Source organism: Leiobunum rupestre, chromosome 6 (assembly GCF_980474605.1).
Source record: "Leiobunum rupestre chromosome 6, qqLeiRupe1.1.hap1, whole genome shotgun sequence".
NCBI classification, from domain to species: domain Eukaryota; kingdom Metazoa; phylum Arthropoda; class Arachnida; order Opiliones; family Sclerosomatidae; genus Leiobunum; species Leiobunum rupestre.
The window spans coordinates 10,305,084-10,330,475 of NC_143389.1; the positions used below are offsets into that span (position 1 = coordinate 10,305,084).

The 25,392-nt window shown below is 34.2% G+C and overlaps 1 protein-coding gene across 1 annotated transcript; it reads right to left on the reverse strand.

Moving 5' to 3' along the window:
- Nucleotides 1-8,993: 8,993 nt before the first annotated feature.
- LOC149939243 (uncharacterized) lies at nucleotides 8,994-16,621 on the reverse strand. Its single transcript, XM_090179076.1, has 5 exons — nucleotides 16,607-16,621; nucleotides 16,317-16,505; nucleotides 15,104-15,388; nucleotides 12,362-12,684; nucleotides 8,994-9,744 (listed from the first exon to the last, which is right to left on the reverse strand). The coding sequence occupies exons 1-5, from the start codon at nucleotides 16,619-16,621 to the stop codon at nucleotides 9,060-9,062; spliced, it is 1,497 nt and encodes a 498-aa protein (XP_090035202.1). The 3' UTR covers nucleotides 8,994-9,059.
- Nucleotides 16,622-25,392: the final 8,771 nt, after the last annotated feature.

The window sequence follows — 25,392 nt, forward strand, 5'->3', positions numbered from 1 at the left end:
ACAAATCGTTGCATTAAAGACTTTCGTACGTTAGCTATGGCCATACTGGTATATTGCCTACCAGAATATCTAAATACAACTCTTAAGAATTCGTTGGAGAGCTCTTGCCGCATTTTGCATAGGAATGGGAAAAGATGCCTTTTAGTAATTACACGTTGCTTTCGCTCATCTACTACGGCGCCGCAATAATGGAACACATCGCGGAAATCTTTTTGTATAAAGAAAACACCGTCTTAAATTCTCCGTCGATAAAGGTGCTTTCGTCATCATAGTGCGGTGCTGCGGCGTAGTTGTCTGCAGCTTGCAATTTCGTTAACAAAGTTGTAATTGGTCTCCTTTGATTACGTACGGTTTGTGAATAAATCGCAAACCAGGGAGCAATAGGGGTAAAATGTTTCCCTTCTCGTCAAGATGGTTTGGGCAGCACCTAGTGTTTTCCGGAAAAATATATATTTTGCAATGTAAACGTGAATTCTGCTATCAATCGAAAGCGTGGGAATATTATTGGGCGCATGTTGCCTATCACGCATGTCTGATGCGCGCTTTGAATTAAGACATTCAGTTTTTAAACCGGAAGGGTTTTCTTTAACTGCTCTTATTTCATGAATTATTGATCTATTACAGTTCATGCTTAGGAGCAACAAACACAAGGATAACGCAGCTAGCCTATAAACACGCTAACGAAGGGTTGTGTACGAATTTCATTGGACGATCGTCACGAGCCTTTACGCTGAACGTTTTACGGCCGGGGGGAGACAATTTCCAAATATTCCCCTTCCGACGGCAGCAGGCGCTAAGGCGTCTAGCCAATGAAAAACGTTCACAAGAAACTCCACGACTTTTGGCGAGTTGCGTTCTCCTTGTGTGGGGTGTTCTGTTTGTTGCTCCTAAGTTGATGCAAAGACGCGAGTGCTCAGTTACTTCAACTTGTGGCAGGCCGGAGACCTGCCGCATGACGACTTTCAACCGCAATTTCACGTTTATGATATTTGTCTTTCCCATCAATCCTTCCCTTTGCTGCTTGGCCATCATTGATTAACACGTAAAGTACGTGCTTCTATTTCTATTCGGCATTTCTCTCTAGTTTCTCAAAAAGGTTGAGTAACAAGGTTATTAAGCCCGTCAAGAATGTCCGCAAACAGTTTCAGGTTCAGGAAAATTAAGTGCGTCAAGAATGTCCGAAGTCAGTTTCAGGTTCAGGCTATTAGGTCAGGCACGACCCCTGCACGCGCTCACGCTGCTCGCGACGATAGCGGTCCCGACAAAGAATTTCCTCCCCATATATTTTCGCAACAGTGATTTTACGTCGCTTGGAGCGCTGGTGTAACAACCGGAATCTATCAAAGAGGCGGGAAGTTCAACATGCGTTTCAAAGGCGATGAATTTGCATTAGTGCAGTTTGTTTTTCAACTGTTTTATCGAATTTGGAGAAGTTTGTAACAAAGAATAAATAATTACACGGTTTACACCTTTTAAGTTTGTAAGTTTCCATTTCAAAATTGTTTTAAATAAATATTTCAATATTTTGAGTAGTCACATTTTATTGCTAAGCCTAACCATAAATGGTTCAAGTTTTGTATTGGCAATGAGTTTTCAAGTTATTAAACTGTATTTTGTTGTTATTTGAGACTATAATTATGATATTTACTCATACGTTTTGTCATATTCTCCAAATTTGTTGTTCTTTATAATTTGCATAAAATAAAACATTAATACTTTGCTCAAATGCTATTACCCTGGGTGTGTTACATCCTGTTTTATTAATAAGTGAAAATAACCCAATTAAAACAATACCAGCATTGTTCTGTTCCAAAGTGTCATTTCATCAGCTACCCGCTGATGAAAATGTATGTAAACTGTGGATTAAGAGCATCTCTAGGAAGGATTTTGTAGTCTACGAAGCATACACTTCACATGGAAGAGTGGTTTGTGTTTTGCATTTTAAGGAATCATGAAGGTAGCTTTCTTTGGTGATCAGAATGAGTCAAGGGGTACTTCACATGCACAAGATTTTATTCACATGAGGTTTTCTATTTTTTCAAAGTGCACATTTAAATGTATTTGTAATTCTTACGATTATTACAAATTTCAAACATTACATCAATAATACTTTTAAATCATTAAACGTAACGTTGGTTCATTCTAATTATCAAAATTATTAATTTGTTACTAAAGTTTAGTTTTTCAAGTTCTAAAAATACCATAAGTTACATAGTCTTAGGCAGGAATGGATTAAAAGCTATTTACCAAAACCAATTTTTAACTTAAATTATTGTAAAAAAATTGGGAATCTCTACATTTCTCTCTCAGAAAAAACGTTAGTGTTAGGCCTAACCCATATTGTGATCTGTGAGTGAGTCTGTAATTTGGAATGCGTACATGTCTCATACATAGATTTTCAGCTATCTTCAACATTGTCCGACTTTGTTAACTGTAAAAATAATATTTATGTTTTGTAATCTGCATTACATTTACTAATTATTTACTTAAATTAAAATGTACTTCGTAAATAATTAAACAATTTACTATCAAAGAACTGTAAGAATTAAATCGAAAAACAGCAGCTGATAAGCGGACACATGACTAGTTCTTTTGTTTACATTATTAACGTTGACAGTGTCTTCTTTGCCTGGTTTTCTCGGCACTTATTTTGATTTAAAAAAATATCCAAACGTATTTTACTTATTTATTAATAAGAAATTTAAAGATTACGGAAATAAATTATAACCTTAAAATTACACAATTAGTAATAATTAATTAAACTCTAAAAATTGGAACGTTTTCGCCATATACTCCAGCAATTTCTTAGTTGTTACGTCAGCACCAAAGATCGATTTAGGAAAATTGACCTAATTTAACTTTCGTAATTTTCAGTCGATTGCCGGAACCGCTATCGTCACGGGCAGCGTGCCGTGGGTCAGGTAATCAAGTCAGTAAATCGGGTCCGTTATTCAGTTGCGTTATAAAATAAGCTGGTGAGAGCAGTAATTTTTAAGTATATAGTTTATAACACTATATATAACTTATTTGGCTATATAACTTTTTTAATTGTATCAAACAAAAGATTGATGTACCCAATTGTACAAATTTTATTGGACGAGCCTTTACGCTGAACATTTTATGGGCGGGAGGGGAAGACAATTTCCAAATTTTCCCCTTCCGACGGCAGCGGGCGCTAAAGCGTCTAACCAATGAAAATTGTACGCAAGATAATGTACGACTTTTGCTTTCTCCTTGTGTGGGGTGCTGTGTTTGTTGCTCCTAGGTGGCAAGCCTTTCAATCCCGCGATCAAACAACTCCCTACTCTTATAGCGCTTTTCATTTGACTGCACTTAGCGCTCTAGGTCACTCTGATCTACATTTTATGTTCCATTTGCGTTCTCGGATCTGCTCCGATAAAGATTCACGTGTTCCATTTCCCAGTCTCGGTTGCTCCGATATCGCCCAAAACCGATCTGGCGATTTTGACAGATCAACAGATCGAGATCGAAGCAAATTTTTGCGTGTTCCTTTTAGATTTTTTGTCAAAATGGTTCACCAGTACGCGAAAATTCAAATTACTAGCAGACTAAAAACCAAAAAGCGCTGGAATATTTTCATGGAATGTTCCATTTCCGGTTTTACTCTAGTTGATCGGAGCGAGATCTATGACGTCAGAGACCGATTCGAAGTGAATATCGAGCAATCACATGGAAACCGCAGTTCAACAAGATTTTAATGAAAGGGGAAAGCGAATAGCAACTTACAAACTCAACGTGGAAAGAATAGTATAATTAACCTTAATTGGGGATATTTTAATCCAAATATCAGTTGGATTATTATTTTTCCCAATTGTCATACTTATTTTTATGATTTTACTTATGCTTCTAGTCATACAAGAAATATTTTAAAATTTCAAGTCTCGAAAATGTTCGTTAAGTAGGGTGCTAAACGTTGCTTATTATCGGGATCTTGGCTCGTCTGCCTTAACGTCTGATTCATTAAGGGTGTCTCCCCACCTGGGGTACATCAACATTTTCTTTGATACAATTAAAAAAGTAATAAAGCCAACTGAAGGAAATAACGCGTCTCACTTGATTACAATTACGATATGGATAATTAATGCCCGTAATGGTCATATCAAAAGTAAGTTTAAACTGTTTTCCGGCACAATACCGTTGGCGCACGTGCAAAATATAGGCGATTTCTATCGTATTGCTACTGATATAATTAATAAATACCACCCACTCATAGAAATGCAGGACGTGACCGTTAAGAGAGCGCGATTAATTTTTGAAAAGGCCCACAGGGTTAATATTGTTCAAGCCCTAGTTGTAGCAGGGAAACTTCAAAGAAGAAATGCACACGAGCCAGGATTTCCACGTTTGTCATTACAATATTTATGAGATCTGACCATCAGAGTTTATCAAACAAAACTAGCGCCGTCATATATAAAAGATAAGTTGCAGCGGAAAAACGCCGAGGTTTTTCAATTCGACGAAATGGTAGGCGAACCAGGATTTTTAAGGATTAGGATATTTTCTAAATTTATAAATGCAACAAGGTATCAGCTGTGGATTGCATATCGAGACAATGACGATGAAGGAGCCGCTGATGAAGAGGGTCCAATATTGGGATATAATTGTACTTGCAAGTCAGGCGCTAGAACACTTGGAGCTTGCGCGCACGTGTTCAGTACACTTTGGTATTTGGGTTACGCGCAGTATGAGAACAATGTCAAATACCAGTGGACCGATCTATTTCGACCTACGCAAGATGCTGGTAACAAAGCCCTTCCAAATAACAATGAACCACAAATACAAGATTAATTACTAACACGGTTGCCAAGAGAATATCAATTCGTATCTCGACTGTAGAACCCTACCAGCATGAAACACGCAAATGGCAAACCTACCCGCATGAAACACGCGAATGGAAGCTTAAACCTGATTTCTAGTAAAGAAGAGGTGACGGGCTAGCAAGCTGAGTTCAATAACATCAGTATCCTTGTTACTATATGAGCTTACATACTTCAAATTATACACTTCTGACCAAAAAATAATAAGGAAAACAATAGAGAATTACTATGGTATTTCGATCTTTGAGGGTCAGTAGCGACTTTGGGCCTATTGACAGTTTTGTTCAGCATGATCAAGACGACAACATATCCAAATTCATAAAAATTGGCCAAAAGTGATTTTTCCATAGACGGTATCCTTTCTTCGAAAATATTAATATATTGATGACTGTTTTACAGTTTAATATCTGAAGCAACTAAACAACCGATTCAAAATTATGGCCAATTTTTTTGCAACTAACCTTTGTAGTTTGTAGGTTTAAAATAAAATTTGAAACTTTGTTAGTTTAAAGAATCGTCACGTTATCGCTCGTTTTTTAATTGTATTTAGTCGCGCGCGATCGTAAATCTGTTTTAATTATTCATCATTAAATTTTATCATAATAAAAATCAACAATCGCACAGTTAAGTTTAAGTTCCTAGAATTTCAGCGCAAATATGATCACGGTGGTGAATACTCAGCTGCGCTAGCTCAACGTGGCTCAATGCAAACAACCATTTTTTCAACAGTATGTGGTATCGACTTAATTGATGCAGTGTTTGATCAGTTTTAGTTCCCTTTATCTAACTATATCAGTGCTGAGCCTTTGATGTTGGCTTAAGGTGTTTTTGCCCCCCCCCCCCAAAGAAAAATCTCACGTAAAATGTCTCAGCGACGACTGAAAAGACAAGTATGAGCGAAACGTCTATGAATGGGGTATATAAAACTCTCAGGTGCGATACCCGTATTTTTGGGTCTTTTATTTGCTGCAAATTCTGAGGCCTCAATTAAAAAATATAAGGGAAGGTGTGAGGCTGCTTTTATGGCCTGTCCCATCTTGCTGGAGTTTCAATTCCTTTTTCACATAGAAAACGGCTTTTCATATCATAAAAACTTGGACAATGAAAACCCACCAGCGGATAACTGCCAGGTCTTACACTTGCAAGATGACAGTTTTTCCGGTGTAACGTAGAAAGCATTGTCAAACCGGCTTCACAAATGTTTATTTTAAATAGATCAATGGAAGCTCCTGATCAATCTATGTTTGCATCATCTGCAAAAAATTGTGTATCCTTTCTAATATCTAATTAACATATTTTTATATTACAGGACACTCAGATATTTCGAAACTGACCAAATAATGCCTCGCCAAAGGATCTTAGATTTTTATATTAAATCGTTCCGTTATTTGAAAGCAACTCTCGTTAAAAAAAATACCGTTGAGTGTTGACTTTATCTTCATCGCACTAAGAAATTGGCTTATTGGTCTTTCCGTATCTAAAGTCACATGGCAGATTGATCCGGAACTGTATTTTCTGAAACTTTAAAGGATGGCTGCAACCTCAAATATATGGATTTATTTGAAATCATCTTTTATTGATCTCAACTTCTTTTAAGGCTCGCTAATGGTATCTACTTTTGAAATATTATTTTAAGAAAATAAGCTGATTGCACCATATCATGGCAACTTGGACGAAGTAGCCCGGAAATATGGTGCTAATCTTGGTTTATTGCTGAATTGTAAATATTATCTACGGACTTCAGAGGAAATAAATGGTTGTAAAATAACGAATTAACCTTAAGTACGAAGAAGAACGATTCAAAGGGAAAAGCTAGTATAAAATAAGACAGAAAATAATAATTTTGTTTAAAGGCGCGTGCATTGTTTTTTAGGAAATCATTGCCTCTGGTATTCCCGCAGCCATGAATTTTGGATAACTTTGGTCAATGAAGTTAATTAGAAAGAAAATAATCTTTCAGCAATTAGGTTTTTCCTTGTATTTGTTGAAATCCCTTTTCTTTACTTTTTCCATTCATAAATTAAAGTGATAAGATTGAAGATTTTCAGCTTCAACTAAATTCTAAATTAGCAACATAGACAATAAACAAGGTGGTTTTTTTTATATATTTATAGTTTGTTATTCATGACGGGCGACACTGTTTTCTATAAATCTGAGAATATTGTAACAGTTTTCAAAATATTTTTAAGTACTAGGTGCTACATCAAATTAAATGAAGTTAAACAACTTCATCAAAAACGTTCCAATATCGTTAGTTTTATAAAAAAGACCAATTTTTCTTTGACAAACACAAGTTTTGGCGAGGCAGAATACATTTTCAATTCTTTTCGATTACTCACTTTTACTAAGAATGAATCCCTGTATTTTTTTTCGGTTTTATTTTTCTAAAAACAAAGGTTCGTGAAAAAATTAAAGATAATGGCAATAATAATTAATTTGATCCTATATTTGATAATAATTTAAATACAATTTTTATAGAATGTTACAACAATTGTTCAATAATCCCACCATCGACTGCTTCACAGGCTTGAGCTCGGACGATCATGTTATTAAACGCATGTCGATAATTTCTGGGGATACTTCACGGCAAGCATTGATTATTCGTTGATGAAATTCTTCTTGATTTTTACTTTGATGTAATGTAGACTGAAGGAAACAAAAACAGTGGAGATCACCAAATAAACCCACTGGTGTTATTTTGAATGTAAAATGTAAACAAGTTGGCAAGCCAAAATATACCTCTCCTCGGAAGAATGGTCCCTAGCGGTATTAATTTCTCGAGACCACCCTTAAAGATATCTCCGCAATTCAGAGTTATTTACTAAAAACGTAATCCAGGTTCAATCCCGCCCGGTATAAAATCGAAGCTTTCTTTTAAGATCTCCATGCCTTAAGCTTTGGTGCAACCGTGCAGCGATGCTCTGTAGGAATGATTGTTGCGATAATTTTTGCAATAACGAGATTAAGTACAATACTAATCATCACTTTCTGTGGAACAGTCCAATATGCAAGTACAGTGTTCAAAGTCTAAATCACGCTGTCCCAAACTTAGGTTGCCTATTACCATAAAACTCAAAACATTGACAGCACGACTTACTGTGCTTAATCATGGTTTCCTATTTGGATGCCATTCTACAAAACTTTCGTGCAACCTGGCTAGATTACTTCCGATGATTTTAAAAAGACCACTGTTCACGAGCCGAGCTGAGCGAGCTTTTTGATAGCACGACTCGACTCAACTAGCAAAAGCAGAGGCTCGGCTCGAGCTCGGCTCGACTCAAAAATAAAAAAATCTCAACTTACTAAGATTTTATGAATTTAAAATTTATTGATAAAATATTTATTAACATTTTCAGAGTTATTAAAAGGGATAATGAAATGGTAAAATAACCTACTTTCTATCGAAACGTCGATGAAAAATACAAAAATAGTGTTTTCAATCTCTTCTCGATTAAAACCAATATTTAATTAATTAAAAGCATTGTACAAAACTTGGCAAAAGCTGGAGATGAAATCGTTCTCGGCGGTTTGAGGATTCACGAGGACTGTCGAATATTGACAACCAATCAGCGACGAGAATTTGGGCCGCCTTTCACACAGGCATTCTTTACACAGCACGCGCTTCTGGCAATCACAAGGTTTTGGGTTCGCGCGTGCTTTGTTAAGAATGCCCGTGTGAAAGGCGGCCCTAATTCTTAAAACCGTGGGTGCATTTGATCCAAATTTGCTATAACAGATTTTTGTTCACTTTTTTAAAATTACTAAAATCAAATAGGATACCAAGAAATATTAATGTAAATTAAAACGCGGTAAGCCCGCTTGGAACAGCTTTTAACGAGTAGTTCACTTACTTAGTTATTAACACTGCCAAAACTTTCAGAATGCCCAATTTTAAAACGAACTTGACTTCTCGGCCTCTTTCCTAAATCCCATTTTACTCAGCGTTACCAAAATATTGACTTTTAATATTAAGAACCACATAAGTGTTTCGATTTTTGCTGCTTTGGAATTGAGCTCCAGAAATAGCGCTGACAAAATTATAAAATGTAATTGACTGCATCCGCTTTCATGAGCTACCGAGAAGATGGTGTAACTCAACTTTTAAGGCTACGCTGAAGGATTAAATATTAATATTAATAAACTATTATCTGTTGCACATTCATGTTTTTTATTGAAAACGGCTGTTATTCGCCTACAAATTGACATTGCTCAAAGTTGTTGTTAGCCGAAGTAAAAATCAACCCAATACTTGTGGGGTTTTCCCTTGTACGTTTTGCCGTAATCCATATTATAGGATGTGGCAAACTCATTTTTCAATCGAACGCCTACCGCGCCGTTGAAAGATTTTGGGTCTTCGCTCGCCTGATCCAAGACCTTCTGAATATACACGTCCCAGCCATATTTCTTGTAATAAGTCACAATCGTGCCAGTCATGCTATATCCCCAAACCGGATTGAATTTACGATCAAGCGGACGGTAGCTGACGAAAACTTGCCAGCTCGATAAATCGGATCCGTACTTTTTGAAAAAGTTTCCTGGCTCCGTCGAGCTTACGCAAGCTACGCATTTCCCGTTTTTAATCCCGATATTGTGAGATTCTTCAAGGTCCTTAAACACCGCCACGCCAAAAACGTAAAACGGGTAGGATTTATTAAAGTGAGCTTCAATTCCTTCGGAAACGTCGGCTCCAGATTGGTGGTGTAGGTCTATCATTATGCTGTTCAAATCATTTTCCAGCCTCGAGTTCATTGCGTATGCTATTATTTGTACGTTATAAAAGTCCATCACTTTTTCTCGAACAAGATCGCCTTCGTTTTTGATAATTTTTGCGGAAGATTCAATTTGACTTTCTGTTACATTTTGCACTATACCAAAACATTTAATAGCCGCGAACTGCGCGCGAAGTCTGTAAAAAAACATGAATAAAATTACTGGATCAGAAAATAAAAAAGAGAGTAAGAAAATTATTTTTAAAGCACTACTAATAATTTTCAAGGCAATAAAATAAAAATAATTAAAATTATTTTGGATATACAACGTTTTTTGGTAAGTCCACAACGAAAATTCTTTGCTATATTTTTGGTGTTAAAAATGAAAAATGTATCTTCGATGGCTCGTTTCAATTAACCGCGCTAATCACTCTGGCTAATCATATTAATAAACCACTAGCTGAAGCACACGGCATCCAGCTTGGTGATTTAACTGTGGTCAGACGCTAGCGAAAAATCGCCGGAAAATGAGAAAAACCGAGAATGGAAATACCACTTTGCCCTGTTCCCATAGTCTTTTGACGGCGTAAAATATTCTGAACTAACTTTGCGGAGACAGCCCCGGTGGCCTCTGGCCCATTCGACCGAATCCCATTCAATCGATTCCCGTTCGATTGAAAAACTCGCCAAATTGGCTGGATTTCAATTTATTCTTTATGTGTTACCAAAACAAAAAAAATCGGCGAAGTAAAACTGACGAAGAGCTGTTTTATTAGTTCAGTATGTAATAATATCAAAAAATTTCGTACGAGGGATAAAAACAGGGGCATTGGGTGGGGAACAAAAGCAGTCTATTTTCGGGAACCCCCTGTCACCTAATCTAACCTATCTTATACTACCTCCATGTGACAGCATGTAACCCGTGGCACGAAGTGCAATGATATTGTCCAATGCTTACTAAAACATGAAACCAATGTCAATGCTCTGGTAAATATGTTTTTATTTTGTGTTTTTGTGGGTTATTTATTATTTCCTTTGCTTTTATTTTTTAAAAAAAACTAAAAATCAATTTAAAAATACAGTTTTTGTCCCGTCTGATGGATGACCTACAAATTTCTATTTCCTAAAGTAAAGTGTACTACAGTCTAAAAAAATTAAATTCGTCACGTACCATGTTATATCCTTAAAACTCATAAATTCAGATATTTAAGAAAAATTAAACCATGGCTATAAAGTGAAATTGTTGCTAGATTTGTTTTCAAATGGGATTCGGTTGAATAGGCATACTCCCTCCAGCGAAGACCGCCCGCAAGAGAAAACGGAGATATAAATTAAATATCGTTTATTTTAGATAAGCAGCAAGAACTGTCAGCGAAAGGGATTAGGAAAAGAACCATCGTGGCAAGCCCTAACCAGCCAACCCACCTAACAAACCTTCCTCGGGCTGTCGCGATGCTGTAGCTCGAGTTTCATCAAAATCGGTTAGGACGTAATGGCAAAACAACAGAGGCAAGAGATCCAAACCACCTAAGAAGCCTTCTTCAGACTATCGCGAGTGGGTTTAAACCAAATAAGTAACCTTACTTGGGCTGTAGCGATACTGTAGCGCGGGTTTCATCAAAATCAGTTAAGAGTTGAGGACATTTATTGGGAACAATCAACCCAGTATTTTATTTATATAGAAGATAAAATATATATATTTAAGTGTGTTATTGTGTCATTAATTTCGAATACGATGTATCATCACTGCACTAATTTTAAACAATTAGTGGGAGTCTACAAATATACATGTTACAAGCTTAACACTTCAATACCAAAGGATGGTAAAAATTTCCCACGTAAGACATATGCAGGTGTTATTTTGTTCGGATAAGGTATTTTTTTACGAAAACTACTGAAGGTAATAATTTGGAATAAGTGCGCTTAAGTAAATACAAAGGGGGACATTGATTGGTGAAATTTCATTGTTTTCTGAAAATATTTTCACGTTTAAGAAAAATTATTTGGTTCACAATTAGGTGCTGGATAAATCTGGTCAGTTGAGAATTTGTAGAGCATATTGTGAAATCTACGAATAAATTTGGTTCGAGGAGGGATAATTGACCCTTTTTGTAAACAATTATTTAGCGTGTTTGAAATAAATAATTATATTTAATTAAACTCGAATATTTTTTATAACTTGCAAACTATTCTGCGTGTACAGATATTAATTGGAAATTTCCCATGAAACGTGAAGAAGTGCATATCTTTGCTATTTATTTCCCGGATTAAACAAGTTTATTTTGACTTGCCCAACTTGTCAATCTTTCACGTCACAATTTTAAATGAAAATATGTCTTTTTCCATCGAACTAAAGGTAATCGTAGGCTTTAGATGATGCTATGAAAAATTAATTTTTCTAAAAGTGTGAAAAATATTTTTAGAGAATGATAAAATTCTCCCAAACAATGTCCACCAGTGTATTTCTTCAACTAGGCTTGCCGTTGGGTCTCAAGTAACCCTAACCCAACCCAACCCAACCCGAAATGAGTCTAACCCGAACCCGACCCGACTCGACCTGACCCGAAATCAGACAAAAATTAAGGGTAAAAGAGGAACCAAATCCTATTAACCATGTGTCTGGAAAATACTCAAGCAAGAGTTGAGAATTTTTTCAACGTGCAGGAATCTAAACCGCAATCTTGGGATGCTTATCTCACCCAGACCCGACCTGGAAACACTTCGAGTTGATAATCGTAACCCTAACCCGACCGAAAACCTAAAGGTAACATATTTCCACAAAACCAAATGTAAAAATGTGATCATTTAACTTACACATAACCCAAAATTGGTACGAGGAAGCTTTTGGAGAACTTTTCTTGATTAAAATCGAAAAGGTTTCCGATAGCCGGTTTCGATTTCAAAATGAATATAGTGTCGATGCCATTGATGAAGACGCGAGCGGGAGAATGTTTACAGGCATCTCTGGCTGGTTCCAAGAATGGCGCTTTGCTTTCGGCAAAACTTTTCAGAGTTTTCTCCAAATATATTAATTTTGTGACCATGTCTTCGATTTTGGCGTCAAATAACTCCTTTTTGAAGACATTCGGTATGTTCTCTAATAAGTTTATGATCCTCAAGTTCTGGGTTTCCAATTGCTAAAAAAACAGTTTTTATTAAAAGTCAGATTATATAATATTAATTGTATTACAATTTTCAATTTACTAAGTTGCCGAGGGATTTTTCCAAATGCCATTTAAAATTGGCTTAAAATTTCTAAAGTTAGTGTCACTTTGGTTTATTATATTATTAATATAATTCAATTATCTGAAAAATAAATTAATAGTATTATGAACTATTTGTCGATGCTACCCATTTTTTAATATGCCTTTTTTAGAGATAAGGCCAATCCTAATTTTTCTGAAAATTATTCCAAATCCCATTTAATATTCTAAAAGCTTTTTGAATTCCTCGAATATCTCAGAATCACAATTCTATTATATACGACTAATAAAAATAAAAATACAAAATTTTCTATTTCAAAAAACAAATTCTTTAGTTATGAAAAATTAACCTCATTTAATGTAAAAGGTTTTAAGATTTTTGGGGTAGGAAATTTAAAGATTCGATTAATGAGAAACGCGTAACGAATTGTTTTTTAACCAAATTTTAGTATTGTATTATCTCACTAAAGTGTCGGCATTGAAAAAACTTAAGAAAAGTAAACAACGTTGATAATATTAGATAATCGTCAGTCTTCACGGCCATTCAAATAAAGCGGGAAAATTCGACAATTAGATAATATTTCTAAGGATCAGCATAAAACCTTGGTTTAAGCGAAAATTTTGCAAAGAGAGACACAAATTGGCCTTTGCAAATACGCAGTTGATAGGGACGGAAACTATCACACAACATTTTATCGCTTTATTCAAATTTTATCAAAAAATAATACGGCCGATAAGCTTTTTTAGGAGCTCAAGGAGTTTACATCAAATTCTTGTTATTATTGTAGTTATAAAAAATAAGGGAGTCACTGAGTTACAAAAGCCAATTTACATGATAAGTTTTATGTCAGATTAAGGTTTTCGTCACAAATTAAAATGAACATGTAAAATTACCTATTTTGGTTTTTTTTGAGGCAGTAAGTGTTCAACTTAACTAAATTAAGTTTTATAATTTATCGCGTTGTATATTTTTATAATTGTATTTGTGAAATCGCAGTGTATTACTCGTTTTAAAAAAGGCTAGTGTTTTAACTTAATTACAAACTAAATAAGTTATTTATTCTACTAATATTTCAACTGATTAAATTAAAACCAAAAAGTAATATTTTTCTTAGTACAAGAGATATGTATACCCCCTGTTTCGTTTTCATGTTCCGTTTAATAGATATGGAACAAATCATACTTTTCCGAAAATAAAAGACATCCTTATCACCATTAGCAGGTGGCGTTAAAAAATTTAAAAAATTAAAGGTGTTTAAGAATATCTTAGGTAATATAGCATTTAAGCCGGTTTGATTTTACGTCCTCGGAAAATCTAAAACATTCTTATTTAAAATGATTTAGTCTTTCTATATATTTGGTATGTTTTCGTTAATTCCTTTATCCAGTAGTTTCATCTTTGAGATTTTTCAGTTTGTGTGTATCATTAAATACTAAAGCCGAGTCTGCGTTTTAATATCTCTAGCCACAAAGATTAGAAAGTCGTATGACCCATCATTATAAACAAAATAGCCAACCATCGCAGCCATTTATCCACAATAAAAACCGTGTGAATCTTTCCCTAGAGAAATCTGATTATATTTGGTTAGTGAACCGCAAATAAGAAGTTCGTTACTTTGTAAAGCAAGGCATGATCTGCATTATATATTGTCAAAGCTAGCGATGCGCGAGTAAATCTGCTCATTCCGCATAATGTTGATACCTCGTCACGGATGTATTTTATTTATTGTTCCTCGAACAAAATTCCATCGAAGAAATAACCCTGTCTTACTTATCAGTCATAATGTTACACATTATTATAGTTTATCTTTTTACTTCTGGCGTTACAGCTTTAATGAAATATGGGCGTATTAATTTTCTAATTTAATATGATTTCCAGCGACTGTGAACGGTTCTGTTTAAATTGGAACTAGTTCATTCACCAGAATATTGCGGGTGAAGGTTAAAGTAAATCCTTTTTTTGTTGCCGAACAGATTGCTTCTTTTTAGGACGCTAATGATTTTACACTTTGCTTAGGAATCTTCGTTTACTTGTTTATTTTCCGGTAGTGTTTACTACTTTTAAAATTTATTTTGCGATTAATTTGTTTTTTTTTGACCAAGTACTTGTCTGAGTAGATTTTTTGAAATTTTAAATTGTGTTTTCTGAAAATTTGTGCACTTTTTTTAAATAATGTAGAAAATTTATTATTATATAAATGGACGTTCGGAATAGAGAAAATCCTTAAAATTTTTAATATTTCGAATATTGTATGTTCTATTGTATACCTTTTAAAATGATAATTCTCACTATAATAGTATTTTCTATATATTTTGGTTGATTTTAGAAAAAATAATTTGAGAGTGACGGTACCTGCAGTTTTTTCATGACTTCTTTGTGTCTTTCCTCTTCCTCACTCGTTGAAGGTACAAAAATTGACACGAATTTAAATGCTGCTCCAATTGGTCCCAAATAGCTGCCCACCTTTCCCAGAAGATGAGATAACTCTTTAACATTGTCGTTTTGAAGAACATCAGCAATTTGAGTGATGTAGCCTTCCGTCTCCGATATTATTTTAGCATAATCTTCCTGAGACATTCGTAGCATTACAGCAGTGGCATCTTGAGGATTTGCTTCGTATTTGCAGTTTTCGTGACTCTGAAAAAATGGAACCAATGAATTTTCTCGAAAAAGATAGTTCTCCAAAGGAAAATATATCTCTTTAGCAATTAATTGGTCTTTAGGAAAGAGTGATCATCAGAGACAAAACTTTGCAGGCTATAGGCTTTCTAAGCAAATATGTTCTCGAAGATGATTTTAATTTCACAGTTAAAGACACGGATTGAATATTTTATCAGGAACAAAACTGATCTAATTGATTTAAAAGTTTATATTTAAAAATAAAATAAAAGTTGTTTGCGGTTGCGAGTAGTAACAAATCTGTATAATTAATTGAAATCTATTGTTATAAATATCTAAATTCCATAACTTTAAATAATACTGGTATTTTCGTTGTTTTTTTTTCAAAAACACTTTCCTAATTATTAACTCGGTAACTATTTCCCACCAATAGATTTTCATTTTGATGCCGTACTAGGTTCTCCTTGCTATTGAAAATTCGCCATCCTGAACGAGGAAATCCCCAAAAATTGAAAGATATTTTACAATGAGCTCCCAATATTACGAATAGCTCTGCAATTGACCGTAAAATCTCGATTCGTTAGCCCAATATAACAGGTCTCCTACCACAGTCACCAACTTTTAATTTGTTTCATTTTTAAATTTTAACATAAATACCATATTCATAGTTCATCAAATTATTGTTTTTTTTTCCACGACAAGGAACATCGTCGTTTCTATTGTTCGTTAAACTCGGCTTCAAAAAAGTTATAATTTAAAAAATTATTAATTTTCTTCAAATGATGGTTAAGTTAAATTCAAATTGGGCAAAATCTCTCAAAACAAATTCTTCATCAGTATTCGGGTGAAATAAAATTAATAAATTGTTGTTTTTAGATCATCATTCTTTCTGACCCTGAGCGTGACATTTTTTCAAGTAGGGTTTTGAACAGAAGAAGCAATTTACTTCAATAACATTTCCATTTTCCGAGCAAAATAGCCAAACTTTGCCTTTAGTTGCCGAGTGATATTTAGAGCTGCAAGGCACTGAAAATATTGATCCCGAAGAAAGTTGGATACTTTTGCTACTGTATGGCTCTACGCAATGCACACTGTCAGCTCCACCGGTACTCAGGAGCAATGCTGGGTTAGCATTCTGTAAAATGGATGTTCAAAAATTCAGCATGAATAAAACCTAGTGAAAATTTGGTGAACGTAAGTCTAATACTGTAAGAATTTCCGACGCCTGAGATTAACTTTAGGAATATTCATTATTTATATAATAAAAGATGCCCTTGTACGACTATGACAATGACTAAAATTTTCAATTTAATTAATTGGATTAAAGGGCTAAAGTGTATTTTTCAAAAGTGTTGAAGTATTTTATTAAATTCCAAACCACTCTGAAGAGCTTTATAATTTTGGTTTTTTCTTATTAGTTTTTAGAGGAAACCACGACAATATTTTGCTTTTGTATCGCTCTTTTTAGGAAACTATAGCGTGGAATGGAGACATTGGGGAAAGCTCACAAGATTTTGCTAAGTTCGTTTTTTTAAATCGTGTGATAAGTTAAATAATTATGGCAAGATGAAGGTTCAATATTTTTTGTCAATTTTATTAGATGTTTAAGCAGATAACTCACCCTATTATAAGAATTTCTCCATGGGTTTAGAGAATTATGCCATTGCCAAAATCGTCCCTGAGGACAGCGACTGGTTTTTTTCTGAAAAAAAAAGCAAATGTATGTTAGGCAGACAATGCTTGTTTTTTTATATTTGTTTAGAAGTACCAAAGATTGTGTTTATTTATACTAAGTAAGGATGAAAATGTTGAGGCGATTGTCGGCGTTCACATACCGGTCAGTCAGTATCCTCCTTTTCATCGCATTCAATATTATTGACGTGAAAAAGAAGAGCGTCTCAGGATTTCCTTTCCAGTATAGTTACACCGGAGGAAATTTAGGTCCTAGTAGCCACGGAGCCCCTAAACATTTCCTTTATCCCTAAGTGTTTTGGTTTTGTATAAATGAAAAGCTGAGCCAACCCCCGAAAGCGTCAACGAAAAGCTTCTGGGAGTGTAGCTTGTACAAAATTAAGCTACGTTTACACTCCTTTAAGTTTTCCATAAACGTTATAATGGGCTGGTCTACCATTTCTATTAATGACTATTAAGTGACGATTCTACATAACCAGTCAAATACAAATCAGATAAACCATATATTTAATTAGGGACATTTGTTCGGCACTTATACATAAAGATATAAAGATTAAAACTACCACTATTGTATAATAAAAATAAGTTTTATTGGATAAAATGACGACTAGTTTCGCAATCCCGTTCGGGTGCATCAGCAGGTCAGAATTTTGGCGTTGTCTTGCGTGCTTATATAACATTGCTGTCAGTTTTCTACGTGAATACAAAAAGGGGGGGGGGGGGTTGTGATAATATAAAAAAAAGTGGGGCGCTCAATATTAACAGTTTAAAATATGTAGTTTTTACCTCTCCGAGGGGACAAAGTCCCCTAGGAGGGGTTATACAACGACCGTGTCTGTCTGTGGGTGGGTCTGTGGGTGGGTCTGTGGGTGTGTCTGTCTGTCAGGACTGCGAACGCGTTCGCATTTTCGGTGCAAAGTGTAATCACTGCGTACGCAGTTTCTCAAAGGGTTGGCAAAACCACCGTGTGACGGTGAGCGTTAACGGATGCATTTGCGGTTTGGTTTCGGTGGTGTTTTTTCGCTCACCGTCGTGACGGTTTGGTGTATTACGTTTTTGTAATGTTTGTGCGTAGGTTGTGAGTGTTGAATTTGTTGTGTTTGTGTTCTGATGGATGTGCATGTTGAGTCTGTTGTGTTTATATGCGCGTTTTCTCTCCAACTTCTTCTTAATGACTTTGGGACGGACCGAGTGCTGAGTGTAATGCTACCTCTCAACGTCCAATGGCAGGGTTTCCACCAGTTGTACACGGTATTCGTCTTAGTATCAATTTGCGATCGCATCGGGCGGGACTTGAACCCGAGACCTCCTGATTGACAGGCGGACGTTCTACCACAGAACCACCGACACTTGTTACACCTTATTGAAAATTAGACCTTCAGCTTTATCGGAAGCGTATTTAATAGAGTACGAAATTTTGGTTTAATTGAAATAGAATTGAAATTGAAATTATTGCATCGAAGAAATTCTAATTTAGCGTTTCTCTATTGATTAAAAACAAATGCGCCACCCAGGTTTTGAACCCAGACCATTCGGCTTGGCAGTCGAGCGCTCTACCACAGAACCACCGATAGCTGCTTAGATTCACTGAAATTAAGACAGGCATCGTAAGCATAATAGGTAATAAAGTCTTTTTTTATTAATGAATTTATGAAGGCCTAATCTGGTATTTTTTAAAGGTTAAATCTTGTTTTAGCGCAGTCAGCCGAGATTAGAGGGTTAAAGGGTAGACCCTGTGGGTGGTCCACTTTCTTAACGACCTATATATAGTTCTGTTAATTCAAAGGAGATAATTTAACGTTAATTGCTTTAAAAGCTGGCGGTTAGTCAAGTGGCTCTCTGTGCTTTGTTGATGGTAAGGTTTTTGCTTCTTGTAAATACATTTGGTGTGGATATTTGGATATCTACGATTTCTAACGCAGTCAATGATTTCTTGGGTGTGCGAGTCATTATATGATATTGGAAATTGGACGGCATTGGTCTTTTTCATGTGGTATGCGTCACAACGTCAACAGGAAGTGAACGAGTCGTCCACTACCAGATATCTACGGTATCTTCATCAAGGGCGAGTGTTGAAATAAAATGAGCGTTAAAGATGCGGCAAGTATTTCGTAAGCGAGTAATTCCAAAAAGCCTCTGTAGATATTTCATTAAAATTTGCTTCGTATTATATTTAACTGATAAACTTGTTCTGTAAAAGGGTTTAATTCAATTGTGCATTGTTATAGTACGTCCAACTTACTGTTGTAACTACTTAACTTATGATATTCTGAATAAATTAAAATTGGTCGTTTCGTCTCAATTATTTTAATTATAATTAAAATTTTATACCGGGCGGGATAGAAATGGGTTAATATTTTTAACAAATAACTAAATTGCGGAGATATATCTTTAAGGGTTATCTCGAGAAATTAATACCACTAGGGACAATTCTTCCGAGGAGAGGTATATTTTGGTTTGCTAACTTGTTATTCCAGAATTGTACATTTAAGTTTTTTAACCATCGTCTCTATTTAAAATAATAGTGGGGTTAGTTTTTCTTATTTTCATTATTTCTAGTGATTCTCTAATATCTATCTTAAAAGGATTGTCTAGTTTAAAAATTATTTTGGTGTTTTCAAACAGAGGGTAGTGTTTGGTTTCGGTCGTGTGTTTAATTTATTTATAAATATATTTAATATTTCCTTTTTTATAATCAATTTGCTTGACAGCACTAGCTAATGTTTAACTGTAAATAAGCGTTACCTGCTTACGCCACCAAAGAAGATGTCCACCAGATAAAATGATTGCCTACTAGAAATATTGATTATCTAAATATTTTTTCTGACGCTCATGTTAAAGGAAAAGTCCAAGTTCGGTAAAACGTGGGTCTATTTGAAAGATCATGTTTAATTTTTGTCATCAATTTTTGAATTAAATTAACGGAACCTAATCAGTACATTAAAATCCCATTTACAAATTGGCCAGGGCAAAATAATAAATAAATTATTTTGACCAATTTACTGTTTTCTGCCCAATCATCATAGTCTTTGGCCCAATTTTATTAAGAAAAAGGTATTCTTCACTACGGAATACACATATTTATTTGTGAGTAAAGTTCCTCTATATAAAATTACTTATTGTAATAAATCAATGTTAGTAAGAATGATTTAAAAATAGAGAAAAATAAATACGCTTACACTTCTCAATGTCAGCACGGTTTTCCAGTCAGCGGGTAAACAATTGTCGGGAATGAACTTTTTAATATCTCTAACGTTCCTCGGTGTCCCGTATTTGGCGTGGAAACTTTTTAACGCGAAAGCGCAGTCCGTTCGACAAACAGCGGTTCCTTCAGTTGGCACCGAACAAAGATTCGTGACAGTTTCAACGAAGGCCGAACAATCTTCATGGCCAGCGGTGCAAAGAGGGGTCAACAAATTGGTTATTCCTTCAGCGTTTGTTTTTGACTTTTCGAGAAAGGCATCCCTGGAGTATTGCGCATCTTCAGTCGTTGCAATTTCATGTATCACTTGAAAAAGAATTACACACCACGACAGTCTTAATAAGACCATCTTGAAATTTTAGTGCGGCCAAAAGCTAAGGCAACGCACCATTTTATGCCTTCATTCTTATCTTCGAATTAAAACTGTCTTAACTTAGCGTTATTTTATATCCTTGGAGATATTTGACACCTTATTAATTTGATGACTCTGTTCGTATTTCAAGACGTAAGCTCGTCCAGAAAAAAAGCGTGTTTGTGCAAAATTTTTAAAAATTTAAGAAGATAGAAATAAGGCGACGTTGTTCGTAGATAAGAAAATAAAGAAAATAAAAGCTTATGTTTCACAACGCTTTTAATCGTTTATTAAGGTGCTTAATCTAGCGGTTTACGTGGATAACTATTGTTTAGTAAATATATCCAAATTCTAGGCTAAAGTACCACATGACGATAAAACAATCGTTCCAACTATTAATTTATTGAAGGAATTTTATTAAACCAGATAACTTAATGTTGAGGTACAATTTCATATTTAGCAGAATAATCTTAATTGTTTTATCATTTTCACATAGATGACAATTCTTAACACAAAGTAGTAAGCACTCGCTCCTTTTATGCAGTTTAAAATATTCCAGACACGCATATGGGATCGAACCGAATTTCAGCAACGAGATACCGTATTATATATATATTGTTTTCTTACAGATTGTGCGGAATGACTCTAACTTGGCATTTTTCTTTAGATTTATAAGAGGAAGAGTTGCAAAATCTTTAGGGTAATGTTTCCAATATGAAAACGCTTACCATTCAAATTTTCAATAAAATTGGATGATTTTTTCTGGTTTTTAATAGATGTCATTGCACTACTTAAAAACTCATATGGAACTACATCAAGATATTTACATTGTTTTAATTTTTTCCCGCTTTTTTCTGATTTGATGGTAACCACAAGTAAAATTAGCTAAACCGGTCGAAGAGAGCGGCCGCACATTTTATCGCTCCCTAAATCTTGATAAAGCTTATCATGTCATCGTGCAAAAAATGTAATTTAATTTTTAGTAGCGATAACGCCAAAGATATCATTGAATGTACGACGTGTAAAGCCTTCTTTCATGTATCCTGTACTAATATTAAATCGGAAGAAAATTTACGAAAATTAGGAACACGTAAAACAACATGGAAATGCGAAAATTGTAAAAAACCTAATAAACCAGACGATAATAAGGAGACCTCTGAAGAAGAAACAATGGATGGAAACCTCCAACAACTTATGCAAAACGTAAGCTACATTTTATCTAAAATGAAAACCTTAGACGAAATACAAGTGAAAGTAAATAAAATAGATAAAATAGACGATATTGAAACTTCAATAAAATTTTGCTCGGGCCTATGTTTAATGATTCTAATGAATTTTTTGAAACTAACATTAATAAAAAAATTTTGAGCGATGATTTTCAAATTGAAATTTCCGATAATAATGCCTACAAAATATGCCATCAGAATATACGTAGTCTACAAAAAAATTATGAAGAATTTGTTGTATTTTTGGATTCGCTTGATTATTGTTAAATACAAATGACTGTAACCTAGCACTGAATCAATTTGTGACGACCCTACAGAAATACATAAAGGCAACTACCACTAGATATTGTATAAAACAAAATCATAAAAAACAGAAGTTGAAACCCTGGATTACCCCTGCTTTAATAAACTCAATAAGGAGAAGAGACGTTTTAGCTAAGCAACTTAAAAAAGAACCTTATAATTCAGAACTTAGAAAATACTTAAGATTATACCGTAATAAGTTATATTCCTTGCTTAGAACAACGAAATATAAATATTTTAAAGACAAAATTGAATACAAAAATAATAATCCAAAAAGTGTCTGGAAAGCGATAAATGAATCTACCAAAAAAATGAAAAATTATGACACTATTAAGGAAATAAAAATAAATGATGAAAGGATTACGGTAAAAAACAATGCTAAAGATATAGCAAATCATTTTAATAGATACTTTTCTTCTGTGGGCCCAAATTTGGCTAAGATCATTCAAGATAAAAAATATAGTAGTAATAAACAGTCAAATTTAATAAATAATGATAAAAGCTTTTTTTGGAAGCCAGTTATACCAAGTGACGTAGAAAATACTATAAATAATTTAAAAAATCTAAAATCAAAAGGACATGATAATATTGACGTAAAAACACTTAAATTACTTAAACATATTTCTATACCCCTGACTCACATAATACATATCTCATTATTGACTGGTATTTTTCCAGAAGTACTTAAAACAGCAATAATAATTCCTATTTATAAAACAGGTGATAAAAAGGAAGTAGGAAACTATCGAACAATATCCTTGTTAAGTAACATATCAAAATAATTGAGAAATTAATAAAAAACAATTAGTAACTTTTTTGGAAAAATCCAGTTACCTATCACAAAATCAATATGGTTTTAGAACAAGTATAGGAACACACGTTGCAATATACGAAATAACTAAGGAATTATATTCAGCTGTAGATAAAAACAAAAAAGCATTAGCGATATTTTTAGACTTAAAAAAAGCTTTCGACACTGTTTCTCACCCAAAAATACTGGTCAAATTTGAAAAAGCTGGAGTCAGGGGTCTAACATTAAAATGGTTTGAAAATTATTTATCAGGACGAAAAACTTTAACAAAAATAAATAATACCCTAAGTGATACTGAATTGTTAACTTATGGACTCCCTCAAGGTACTGTAATAGGTCCTGTGTTATTCCTAGTATATATCAATGATATTTGTAATATTGACATTAATGGTAGGGTGATATCCTTTGCCGATGACACTACTCTGTTATTTATAGCTAATACATGGCAAGAAACATATTTAAAGGCACAAACGGGTATATCAAAAGTATATAAAATGCTTAATGACAACTTATTAACTCTAAATGTTGATAAAACCAAATATTTATGTTTTTCGAGTAGAGATATCACCCTGACAGACTTACATTTGACTATACATAACACTGCAAACTGCTCAAACTGTACCTCAGAATGCCTAAAAAAGTATAACTATTGATGAAAAACTAAAATGGGACTCTCATATTAATAGCCTGATACAAAAATTGAGAATGTGCCTGCCAAAATTTTATGAATTGCGAAATTTTTTATCTATAAAATGGCTAAAAAGTGTATATTTTGCGATTGTATTTTCAATTTTATCTTATGGAATTATAGGTTGGGGGGAAACTTATAGTACACTCTGTTCGAAAAGTCCTGACGCGTTGTATTTTTAAAATTAAAGTGGGGATAATTTAATTTCTATACGAGCTAGGAACATAATCTCCGGTTTCTTTGTAAGGGTCGGATGAGCCCTACCATCGAGATATTTCTACTTTGGCTAAAATCTATTGTTTGACCAATTATCGCCTAAAAACGGGAAATCGAAAAATATGCAAAAACTTAAGCGGTCGGTTATGCTAGTTTTACGCCTGATTTTCCTGTTCCTTAAGGTCGATTTGAATAGGAATAGTGTCGGAATAAATCATTTTCACCCAATAGTTAAAAAGTTACAGCCGTGCAAAGATTTTACGACAATTGGGTTTAAACTAATAGCAAATAGAGTAACGCCGGCACATTGTTAAGCTAAGGTGTTAAAAGCGCGACATAATCACAAATCTGGCTTAACATATAATTGTTATATGTCATAAACGTCAGGAACTGATTATTCTACTATAGCTTATAAATATTAGAAACTATAAAAGTAAAAGATAAACCTTAGGCCTAAGGTGGTGCCTTGGGTATTAGCCTAGCTAGCTGATTATTAACCTAAAAAGGATAAAATATAAATGTAATTGGTATCTTGTGCGATTAAAAGGAAAACTCAAGTATCTTTTTTTAATTTCTGTAGATAGTTACGGGTATTTAGATTTCTGGCAACGATATTTGATATATGAAATAAATCTAAATGGTGAATATTTTAGAAATAAATAGAAATAACGTATCCTACCCTGGAAATTGTTAATGCCAAAAGCAACCTAACAACAAATTAAATAAGAGTGTCATTTGTATCCGCTATAATTATATGCACCTGGTTTAGTCGTTCCTACGGTGCAATTTATCAAGGTGGTCAATAAAGTTTTCCTACCGCTACCCTTTTAAAAAGGTTCTTAACAAGTATAAACCGCGTCGATCTATACTCAAATCATTATATCCGTGACGTGTGTGAAGACCGAGCAGCTACGCGTTAGCCTTTGGCGGTTTAATGTTAAAACCGTTTATATTTTTGACAACCCCTATCAGAAACTGATAGTAGAAATTAGAGGAAAGAAAGATGTAAAATAAGATTAATTAAATAAAACAAAATATTTTCTTGACGATAATACAATTATTTTCAGTAGTTAATCGATTCTATGTTGATTTATTTTCAATTATCGTAAAGAAGACTAGTTTGAATCCGCATTTGGGCACTTGGAAAACTCTCCCTATGACCAAATTATATTCAGGGAAAACCCCGCGAAACCGGTTTATTTTGTCATCATATTTATAGGCGTTTGAATGAAGGTAAGAGATAACGGTGCGGTTTGTTTAATTTTTATAAATAGATATTAGGCCAGATTTCAGAGTATTTGGATTTTCAAATTAAGCCTTATTTATTGTTTAACAAAAATGTTATACCTTTTTTTAAAATCACATTTTGGTCTTCATTTTCGATACTTTAATCGTCTAATGTATGACATTTACATTTCTAAACATGTAGCAACGTTAACTGTTAATTTGCGTCCTTGTGGGCCGAGATATATTAAGTTATTAATATTACGATTTGAAGCAACAAACAATTTCATATCTTATAGTTGCAAAAT

What these genes read in the sequence shown, in the direction of transcription:
- LOC149939243 (XM_090179076.1), bottom strand. An exon ending in AAGTCATGAAAAAACTGCAG is followed by an intron (nt 12,685 to 15,103) that starts GTACCGTCACTC and finishes CTGTTTTTTTAG; the next exon opens with CAATTGGAAACCCAGAACTT. An exon ending in GTACCAATTTTGGGTTATGT is followed by an intron (nt 9,745 to 12,361) that starts GTAAGTTAAATG and finishes GTTTTTTTACAG; the next exon opens with ACTTCGCGCGCAGTTCGCGG.